The sequence below is a fragment of the Sesamum indicum genome, linkage group LG10 (assembly GCF_000512975.1).
Source record: "Sesamum indicum cultivar Zhongzhi No. 13 linkage group LG10, S_indicum_v1.0, whole genome shotgun sequence".
Lineage (NCBI taxonomy): Eukaryota > Viridiplantae > Streptophyta > Magnoliopsida > Lamiales > Pedaliaceae > Sesamum > Sesamum indicum.
The window spans coordinates 8,269,380-8,280,922 of NC_026154.1; the positions used below are offsets into that span (position 1 = coordinate 8,269,380).

General features: G+C 35.6%; 2 protein-coding genes across 2 annotated transcripts; one reads left to right on the plus strand and one right to left on the minus strand.

Annotated features, from left to right (window-relative positions):
* On the plus strand, window positions 3,043-3,779 carry LOC105172211 (major allergen Pru ar 1-like). Its single transcript, XM_011093578.2, has one exon. The coding sequence runs from the start codon at window positions 3,124-3,126 to the stop codon at window positions 3,592-3,594; it is 471 nt and encodes a 156-aa protein (XP_011091880.1). The 5' UTR covers window positions 3,043-3,123; the 3' UTR covers window positions 3,595-3,779.
* Window positions 9,845-10,375, minus strand: LOC105172250. Its single transcript, XM_011093623.1, has one exon. It carries the CDS (start codon window positions 10,373-10,375, stop codon window positions 9,845-9,847), a length of 531 nt encoding a protein of 176 aa, XP_011091925.1.

The window sequence follows — 11,543 nt, forward strand, 5'->3', positions numbered from 1 at the left end:
TATCTAACTCGAGTTGTTTCCAATCAGTCGTTATTTTTGAACTGAAATTATGTAGGAATTTACCCGTTCTGCTTCTCCTGGTTGGGATTCTAACATGGACTTCAGTAGAGTGTATACGCCTCACTGCATTTCCTGGTAGCACTTGTCGAACTTCAAAATTTTCTCAGCCATTCTTTTTCTTCTTTCAGAGTGAGAAGTCTTGGATCAATCCTTTCGGGATCGTTGTCACACTTGTCAAGAATTTTCATGAGAAATTCTCTTCTTTGTATTTCTAGAATTTGGAAATATTTCCTAGTTTTAGAGTAACTCGAACTTTCATTCGGTTCCATTTTCTCTTAAAGAGTCTCCTTCATTAGTGGATAAATAATTTCAAAATGTAATATAATCATATATTTTTCAATAAACCTGGCTTTGATACCATTCTAGGCGAGTATTAACAAAAAATTGTGAAGTGAGTGCATATGGACTAAAATTGCCTTTTAAAAGTTGCATAAGGGTAAAATTATTCGAAAATCTGACAGAGGACTTAAAGTAAGCAATTTTGTAAGTTATTGGACCTAAAAAAATATGGGCATAGTTATCGGACTAAAATTAAAATTAGGCATACTTAGCAGATGAAAATAATACTTTTCCCTTTAATTTATCAACTAACTCATAAAAATTCATTTAATAAAACTCCTTATATATTTATAACTATCGTTTTTAAGAATATCCCTAAGTTAAATTATCATCAAAACCTCATTTTCTCTTTTTAATAACATAATATTTTTTAAATATAATTTTTGAAATATTTCTATGAATTTTCTATCAATTCCTCATTACTACATAATTTAATTAAACACCAAAACATATTATCACGCATTTGGTTAATAGGTCCGATCAAATTGAATAAAATAACTATAGTAATAATTAAATCTACAAAATATAAAAATTTACTTAACCAACTATAGCATTTTCAAATCAAACGGAATATTTAGTTCAACACCAATTTAAATATTCAAACTCATAAAATTTTTAGATTAAATATTACATCGGACAATATAAACTACTTTTAATAATAGACTAATTAAATAATATAATTATATAATTTTTTTAATATTTTTTTTATTTTTTTTAATTTATTTAATAATTATAATTACGTCATATTTAATTTTTTAATTAATATATTTTGCTCCCAAATATTATAATGAGCTTCAATTTACTCTATTCAAACTTTATTAATATTTCAATTGCAACCTACAATTTATTTACTAATTACCTAAATTTCATAAATATTCATCAATTAATCCTATAATTACGAATTAAAAATTTGTGAATGTTACAAATACAGTATAATACCCATGGAATTTTACTCTGGTAATAAACCAAAGTAAGTTGCAATGAATTTTTGAAGGGTCATATATGAATTTTCGATGGATGCAGATATCAATTGTCAAGCTGATGTTCTTGACAGCTCTGTCGGGATTTTTTGGCGAAATATTTTCCATCACAAATAGTCATAAAATATGTATCAAAATTTTATGCATCCAAATTTTTCAATAGTTTTTCCAATGGATAATATTCGTAGGAAATTTTCGACAAATTTACTTGTTTTTGCAATCATCGTAAAATCTATCGGAAGCTTCGATAGATTCTAATAGTTGTTCGTGGTCATCAATTCATAAAGTTCTGGGACTACATTTTTGACGGATTAATGCCGTTGGAAAAATTAAACTGGGTGTTAGAATTAAGAAAAGGTGGGAAGAAAGAAAATTTTCGTCCTATAACTTTGGTTTGAATTCACTTTGGTCATTTAGTTTTAGCAATATTAGATTTAGCTCTTTATCTATGAATTTTACGTAGATTAGGTCCTTTAGCCTAATTTAGGACTCTTTTGCCCTTTTGGTGATAAAGACTAATAGTTCATCCTAATGCTCTAAATATAAACAAATATTTCTTCATAAACCTAAACTCTTATACCATTCTAAACGATCATTAGCTTCGAGATTCAAAATGAATGGATATATATGGACTAAAATTCTCTTGAAAAGCTGTGTAAGGGTAAATTTGTTCCAAATTGGATCAAATAACTAAAATTAAGCAATTTTAAAATTTATCAGACTAAAGCTAAAATGGTTAAATATAAAGGACTAAAATTAATAATAAATAAACTTAAATGACTAAATAAATAATTTTCCCAAAATGGTGGGAACTAAAATTCAGAATAGCTTTAGGAAAATCACTCGGAAATCCACTGGAAATACTCTAATTTGGAGGGAAGATTCCAATTCTTTTAAAAATTTCTAACGGATTTCAAACAGTCCATTGTTATTCTCGTAAGTAAAAATAAATATTATTTTTCACGTAAAATATCTCTAAATCCGTCAATTGGATTTGTCTAAAATCTCAAGTTGAATAAGATGTTGCTAGTGCGATTATATCTAAAGTTCAAACCTCAAATCGTCGATCAAATAATGCATTATAATGATAATGATGACAACATACTTACAAGTGACTATTTTTTTCCAAAAAATTATGGTCAGCTGAATTAGCGATCACGTGCATGTTGTTTAGTATTTTCGTAAAAACATTAAGGGTGGAACCCCTTTTTCGCATTGTTGTTAAGTTACATGGCTAAAATTTCAATTTTGCCAAATCCCTTATATTATGGACTTAAAATTGCAATTAACTCCAAGAAAAGAGAGTTCAACTAGTTTTGAAAGACGACCCTACCAAAAGACTTGGAGTTAAAGGTCGACCAGTTCCTTGTCATAATCAAAGAATGCATGCTTCTCAAAACGCCCAAATAAAAACAGAAAAAGAAGCCTACATCCTCTTATTTACAAAATTAATCAGTCAACAATGAGGTGCTCACAGTACACTCTGAGCTTCTTTTCTAACATCATTGTCAAATGAGTTCATAATTTAATGTACAAGAATAATTGATTTTGGTTCAACTATATGGGGCTACAGACATTGAATATTCAGACATATTACATGCTAGTTGGATATCAATCTACACAGGAATCTTCTATTCTATACTATAAATTGCAGTTCTACTTCTTACATCTCCATCACTCAGCCAACGCATTCAACAAATAACCTTCCTTCTTTTTTATCATTCGCAGCTTGTAAATCACAGCCATGGGTGCCATTACATACGATATTGAGATTCCTTCCTCAATTCCAGCTGCCAAGATGTTCAAGGCCGTTGTCCTCGATGCAGACACCCTTATTCCTAAGATCATGCCTCAGGCTATTAAGAAGGTCGAAATTTTGGAAGGAGATGGCGGTGTTGGAACGGTCAAGATCATCCATTTTGGTGAGGGAAGCCAGTACAAGAGCGCAAAGCACCGTGTTGATGCTATTGACACGGAGAATTTGACCCACAGCTACACCATTGTTGAGGGTGATGCTCTGGCAGGTGTTCTGGAATCCATCACTTATCATGTGAAGATTGTGCCGAAGGAAGATGGGGGATGCATCTGCAAGAACAGGAGCATTTATCACACCAAGGGCGACGTTGAGATCAATGAAGAGAAAATCAAGGAAGGAAAGGAGAAGGCAATGCAGATGTTCAAGGCCATTGAGGCTTACCTTCAAGCCAATGCCTAAGAGCTAAATATACAGCCTGATGAGACACTACCTATCTCCCTTATTTTTAAGATACTATTGCACTAGTGTGATTTTTGTTCTTTTGAGCTTCGTTTTTCGGGTTTTCAAGCCTCATCAAGTTAAACTTGTAATTTGTTACTTAAGCATTTCAATAAAAGATAACTTTTTATGGATTGCTAATTAAATTTCATGCTTGTTATTCGTCCACGAGGGGGAAAATTGCAATTTTTTGCTTTGTAACAAGAGTGGCAATTTTAGCTCAATAAAAATTGATTTTCGTAATTTTGTCCTTTAACTCTTAAAATATGGCATTTGCAGTCCCATTTGGCTGAAAAACCCCAATTTTAAAAATTGTATGCTCGACACATGCATTTTTCCCGATAAAAAAAAGACTAAAATTGTCAATTTTTCAAAATTACAGGACTGAATTGTGAAAATCAATTTATGTAGGATCAAAATGACCTTCAGTTAAATTATAGGATGAAAAATTGCAAATTTTTCAGCTTTTTAGTCAGTACAAAAAAATAGTTCAGTGTTGATGGAAATTACTAAGGCCAAAAACCGTAGCAGGGCACACATGAATTTTCAACGGATATAAATTGTCAACATGATGTTCTTAACAAATTTGTCAGAAAATTATTGCAGAAATATTTTTCTATCCGAAACCACCGTAATATGTCACAAAAATTCATGCGTCCAAGTTTTTCTATAGATAATATTCACAGGAAAGCTGAAGTTTTTCAATAGATAAAATAGGAAGAAAGAAACCCACAGCCTCTGAATGGCGAAATATGAGCCCACAATGAGGTGCTTGCTGTTTACCCTTGTTGAATTGCATATTGTGAGAGGGAATTAGAGGAAAAGCAATTGGGGAGAAGGAAGTATTCTCCATTTCTGCAGAAATCTCTGTAATATGTTCTGTGTTACAGAGAAGACGATGACTATGCTGCTATATATAAGTCCACATAAGCTAACTGTCAACATAACAAACTAACCGCATGGATGATGAGCTGGCCCAATGACCAACCGAATAAATGACAAGGCTAGCCATATAAGTAACAAACAAGGAAACAAAGAAAAACGTGTTCCGCAAATGCGTTTAACGAAAAATTTTATCCAGCATCGAAAATGTCAATGTTTGTTGCATTTGCTTCCTCTGCTTCTTCCACAAACTGTTGTTGCTACTCAAATTGCTGTTGCAAGTGGAGATGACTAACTTCAACAACCCCCCACAAGTGGGACGGGAACCAAAGGACACTAGGCCCAACTTGGAGATAAGAGAAATGAACGTCTTCAGGGGCAAAGCTTTTGTTAATACGTTAGCCAATTGTAGAACACCAGGAACAAAGGACGGAGAAACAAAACCATCCTTGTATGCATTACGAACAAGATGACAGTCTAATTCAATGTGCATCGTTCGTTCGTGAAAGACTGGATTAGCGAGAATGTGTAATGCGGCCTTATTATCACAAAACAACTCAATCGACAAAGAAGTAGAAATGTTAAAATCAGAGAGAATATATGATATCCAACGAAGCTCACATACAGTTGACGCTAAACTCCGATATTCAGATTCGGCAGTGGATCGCGACACGGTGGATTGCTTCTTTGTTTTCTACAACACCAATGCATCACCAAGGAAGATGCAATACCTTGTAAGAGAACGCCGAGAGTCCGGGCAAGATGCCCAATCAGCATCACAGAATGCACGAAGAGCCAAGGAATTATTTGCTGGAAAATACAAACCTTGGGAGGGGCATCCCTTGAGATAGCATACTACATGTAATGCTGCTCTCCAATGCGAATCATGAGGCTAGTTTAGGTATTGACTTAGCTGTTGTACCGAGTAAGAAATATCCGGTCGCGTGAAACCAAGATATAGTAATCGTCCAACCAATCTCCGATAAGAATCAGGTCGCGAGAAAACGGGACCAGAACTAGCATCCAACTTTAAACCAGGGGGAAATGGACTAGATGCAGATTTTGCTTGAACTAACCTAGTGTCCTTGATGATGTCCATTACATATTTTGTCTGAGCCACATAAAGACTGGAAGTACTACGAGCAATTTCAAGTCCGAGAAAATACCTCGCATTTCCCATATCTTTAATAGTGAACAAATTGTGAAGATACTGCTTAACTCGACCAATATCATCAAGAGAGGGACCTGTAATGAGAATGTCGTCGACATAGACGAGCAAAGCCATAAGACCCGAAGATGAAGGTTTGACAAACAAGCAGTGATCATGGACAGATTGAGCAAACCTATAAGAAGTAAGTTTCAGAGTGAACTCTGCGTTCCACGGGCGCGAAGCCTGCTTGAGGCCGTACAAAGATCGTTGAAGTTTACATACCAAGTTGGGAGGAACATCATATCCTTCAGGAGGTAACATGAATATATCTTCTTCAAGATAACCGTGTAAAAATGCATTGTTAATGTCCAATTGTTGAATAAGCCAAGTGTGAGCAGCAGCAATAGCTAGAAATATACGCACAGTCACAGATTTAGCCGCCGGCGAGAAACTATCTGTATAGTCGATGCCTGCTATCTGGTTGAAGCCCTTGGCTACCAGACGTGCCTTATACCTCTCCACTGATCCATCGGCACGTAACTTAGTTTTGAAAACCCACTTGCAGCCGATTGCGCGTTTACCCGGTGGCAAAGAAACAACTTTCCATGTATGATTAGCTTCCAAAGCTTGTAGCTGCGCATTCATGGCCTCTCTGAGTTGGGTGTTAAAATTTGAGGTGTGGGGAACAAAGTATATTCATGGAAATAAATTAGAGAAGGAAAAACTAGGCTTTATTCATCTAAAAACTCAAGTACTTTATTCATCTAAACTTTCTCGTTCTTAATTCGTCTAAACTCCCTCATTCGTTCTAAAGGTACAAAGATATGAGACTATATATAAAGAATAGAGTCCTAACTAAGGAAGAAAACTAACTCACTTTGAACTATAATTGGTAACAAACTCAACAAAAATTAAATACTAGAATACTAATAAAAATAAATTCTAAGAACAAAAGGATAAGTACGAGCATAACTTAATAACTACAAGTAGACTTTCAACAGCCCCCCTCAAGATGGAGCCGAGGAAGCGAGGCCCAGCTTGCAAAGGAATCGTCCGAAGTCAGGAGTAGGTTGCATCAGGATGACAGCATTGTTATCGCATCATAAGGGAATGGGTAGTGGAACGGTAGACATGTAACAAAATGAAGGCTCAGAAGCCTAAAAAACCAAGGCCTACAAAGACCAAAGGTCACAACCACTTCACAGTTGCACAAATCATTCAAAGCCACAAAGGCTTATGGAACCATAAAGGTTCCACCAATATTAAAAGCCACAAAGGCTTATAGAACCACAAAAGGCTCTACCAATATTCAAAGACACAAAGGCTCATAGAACCAAAAACACTCTACCAATATTCAAAGCCACAAAGGCTTATAGACGAATTTCAGAGAAGGAAGAAAGAGATCATCAGCGTTCGGTTTTGTCGAAGTTCCGTTGATGAACGCAGTTTCATGCAGCGGCGCTCTAGGGTTTCAAAGCAGCGAGCAAGTATGTCAGTGACAGCGTGGTAGGGTTTCAAAAGTAGCGAGCAAGTATGTCAGCAGAAGCGTGCTAGGGTTTCAAAGACAGCGAGCAAGTATGTCAGCGGCAGCGTGCTAGGGTTTCAAAAGGCTCTCTTTTTCTCTCTTCCTTTTCTTTTTTTTTTTTGAAACCCGCTCTGATACCATGTTAAAATTTAAGGTGTGGGGAACAAAGTATATTCATGGCAATAAATTAGAGAAGGAAAAACTAGGCTTTATTCATCTAAAAACTCAAGTACTTTATTCATCTAAACTCTCTCGTTCTTAATTCGTATAAACTCCCTCGTTCGTTCTAAAGGTACAAAGATATGAGACTATATATAAAGAATAGAGTCCTAAGCAAGGAAGAAAACTAACTCACTTTGAACTCTAGTTGGTAACAAACTCAACAAAAATTAAATACTAGAATACTAATAAAAATAAATTCTAAGAACAAAAGGATAAGTACGAGCAGAACTTGATAACTACAATAGAACTTTCAACATTGGGCTCCTGCAAAATAGACAAAGAAGCTACAAACGATTTGTATGCAGAGGTATGTGTAAGAGACGAGGATGGTTGTTGAGCAGTGCAAACAAAGTTATTTAACCAAATAGGACGTTGAGAGACTCTAGTAGAACGTCTCGGTAATGGTTCTGAGGTAGGCAAAGTCGTCTCAGAGGAAGGCACTGAAGCAGACACAGTTTTAGGGCAAGAAACAAAGTCATCAGTGGAAGAGGACACTATAGGAAGAGGACATGAATGTGAGGGCTGTGAGACAGGAACAAAGTATGGGAACACTTGTTCATAGAACCAAACATCTCTAGACACAATGACATGATTGTTATCCATGTCAAACAACTTATATCCTTTTTGTGTCATGGGATATCCCAAGAGAATGCATTTAAAGGATCTGGAATCAAATTTAGTCCTAAGGGGCTCAACATTCGTTGTATAACATAGGCTGCCGAAAGTGCGAAGATGATGATATGAGGGGGAATTACCAGTTAGTAGTTCGAAAGGAGTTTGCCATTGAAGAATCTTGGAATGTGTTCTATTTATCAAGTAGGTAGCCGTAAGGATGGAATCACCCCAAAATTTAAGGGGCAATGAAGCTTGAAATAACAATGCTCTAGCAGCATCTAGGAGTTGTCTATGTTTACATTCTATTCTTCCGTTTTGTTGAGGAGTGTAGGTACAAGAGGTGTGATGTACAATTCCATTTTGTTGACAAAACAGTAGGCAATCTTTGTTTAAGAATTTAGAACCATTATCCGTTCTGATAACTTTAATACTCCTAGCATATTGAGTTTTGACCATAAAGAAGAATGACTTTAGAACAGAAATGACTTGGGATTTATGTTTCAAGAGGTAAGTCCAAAGAGAAAGGGAATAGTCATCTAAAATCGTCAATACGTAGCAGCAGTTTGAGATAGTGTAAGTAGTGTATGGTCCCCAAATATCTAAGTGTATCAAATCAAAAGAACTTTTGGATTGTGATTCACTCAAATGAAAGGAAGTTCTAGCTTGCTTGGCTCTATGGCAAACATCACATGGATCAATGGGAACAAAAATAGAAGAATTAGGTAGCTGAACATGTTTCATTACAAGTAATGGAATGTGACCCAATCTATGATACAAAACTTGAGTGTTACAGTAAGATTCAGTAGAATTAGAGGAAGAGTTACAAATCATAGAAGTGGAAGGGATGCTGCAGGAAATTTGTCTAACAGTGTATAAGTTCTTGAATCTATTTCCTTCAAACAAAATGGCTTTATTTGCTTGGTCCTGCAAGAGACATTCGGAATCAGTGAAATGGAAAATATAGGAAGTATCTCGACAAAGTTGACTGACAGACAACAGGTTTATAGAGAAGAAGGGAAGATAAAGAACGTGAGTAAGAGTAACAAACTCATTTAAACGAATTAGGCCAACATACGTAGCAGGTTTATAAGTTCCATCTGGTAAGTGTATGTGTATAGGTTGTGTGGGAGTTGTGAATGAGTGAAATAATTGAAGGTTAGAACAAATATGGTTTGTAGCTCCAGTGTCTTTAGTCCAATAGTCCAAGTCAATTCCTGAAGGTTCAGAAATATTACCAGCGAATTCAACATCATCGTGGCAAGTGAAGTTGGAACAATTGCTGATAGGATCTCCCACTGTATTTCTCTTTTGCATCAATTTAATGAGATCTGCCATCATTTCAGTTAGTTGCTTAGTATCCGAGGTATCTACAGATGTTGGTTTATTAGCTACTGCAGCAGCTGCAAAAGTCTTGCCACTCACTACCTTCTTCTTCTTATCACCCAATGTCTTGTACCATTCTGGTACACCATGGATTTGAAAACATGAATCCATCGCATGTCCAGTTCTGTGACAATGTGTACAAGTCAGGTTCCTTTTGTCTACATATGGTCTCCTTTTATTATGAAATCTGTCATCTCCATTCCTCCTGCCGTCCTTAGATACGAGTTGATAGGCCACATGTTGAGGCGTTGCAGTTGTTTCTGTGTGTATTTGCCTCTGTTTTTCTACTGTTAAAAGCATGGAAAATACTCGTTCCACAGTAGGCAAAGGATCTTGCATCAATACTTGGCTTCTCTCACTGTCAAAAACCTCATGTAACCCCATAAGAAACTGCATTAGTTGCATATGCTCATTTCGTTCTTCTATTGCTTTGTTCACTCCACACGTACAACAACCACAAAGGTACACCTTGGAGCAGGTGCCAAAACCAGTAGCTCGTTCCAATATTTTTTCAGCTTGGTTATGTAGGCTATTAAGGACAAATCAAGTTGGGCGATAGAAGAAATCTCGCACTGGATTTGATATATCATCGGTCCATTGCTCCTACCATATCGACCTTGTATTTCTAACCAAAGTTCACGCGAAGAAGTAACATACAAAAATAATTCGACGATCTCCTTTGAAATAGAGTTCCACAACCAAGATGTAACCATCAGGTCTACTCTACGCCATCGTTTGAAATTTATTGATCCTATCGTCGGCCTAGGGAACGTGTCGTCAATGAAGCCAAGCTTCATTTTTGTTCCTAGAGCCACATAAACAACACGACTCCAAGTTAGAAATTTTGTACCGTCCAATGGAGAAGTGGATAACGCCAAACTTGAGTTCTCCGACGGATGGATGTACAAGGCCTCGCGCTCTAGCTGCTCCGCAGCAGTTCTGCCGTTTTGATTCAAATCTGCCATAGCTCATCTAATCAAAGTGGAGAGGTAATACGAATCCCTGATACCTTCATATAGAAGGCTCTGACACCATGTTGAATTGCATATTGAGAGAGGGAAATAGAGAAAAAGCAATTGGGGAGAAGGAAGTGTTCTCCATTTCTGCAGAAATCTCTGTAATATGTTCTGTGTTACAGAGAAGATGATGACTATGCTACTATATATAAGTCCACATAAGCTAACTGTCAACATAACAAACTAACCGCATGGACAATGAGCTGGCCCAATGACCAACCGAACAAATGACAGGGCTAGCCACATAAGTAACAAACAAGGAAACAAAGAAAAACGTGTTCCGCAAATTCATTTAACTAAAAACTTTATCCAGCATCCAAAATGTCAATGTCTGCTGCGTTTGCTTCCTCTGCTTCTTCCACAAACTGTTGCTGCAAGTGGAGATGACTAACTTCAACAACCCTGGCCTTCTTTTCAGACAGTGAAATATGGATGCACATTATTTGTTATAAAATGAATTCACAAATTAATGCACAAAAATAATTGAATTTGGTTCAACTATATGGGGCTAGAGACATTGAATATCCAGACAGGAATACACAACCTGCAAGAGAATCTTCTATTCTACACTATATATAGCAGTTCTACTCCGTACATTTCCCATCTCTCAGCCAAGGCATTCAACATATTACCTTCTCATTCCTTCTTTCTTATCATTTAAAATTCACAGTCATGGGTGCCATCACTTACGATATTGAGATTCCATCCTCAATCCTAGCCTCCAAGATGTTTAAGGCCGTTATCCTCGTTGCAGACACCCTTATAAAATTAAACAAATAAAATAAATAACAACATTATTTACATAATAAAGTCGATAATCATAAAATAAGGCTAATATTTCCTATAATAATATTATTCACATAAAATTTTCAATAATTAATATTTCCAATAATAATATGATTTACATAATAATATCAATAATCATAAAATTAGACAAATAAAATATATAATAACATCATTTACGTAATAATGTCAATAACCTAAACTGAAGCTAATATTTCCTATAATAATATTATTCACATAGTAATATCAATAATTAATATTTTCATTAATAATATTATTTATAAAATAATATCAATAATTACAAAATTAGAAAAATAAAATAAATAATAACATT

Excerpts from the sequence above, each read along its gene's own strand:
- LOC105172250 (XM_011093623.1), bottom strand. The coding sequence starts at position 10,375 with ATGGCAGATTTGAATCAAAACGGCAGAACTGCTGCGGAGCAGCTAGAG.
- LOC105172211 (XM_011093578.2), top strand. The coding sequence starts at position 3,124 with ATGGGTGCCATTACATACGATATTGAGATTCCTTCCTCAATTCCAGCT.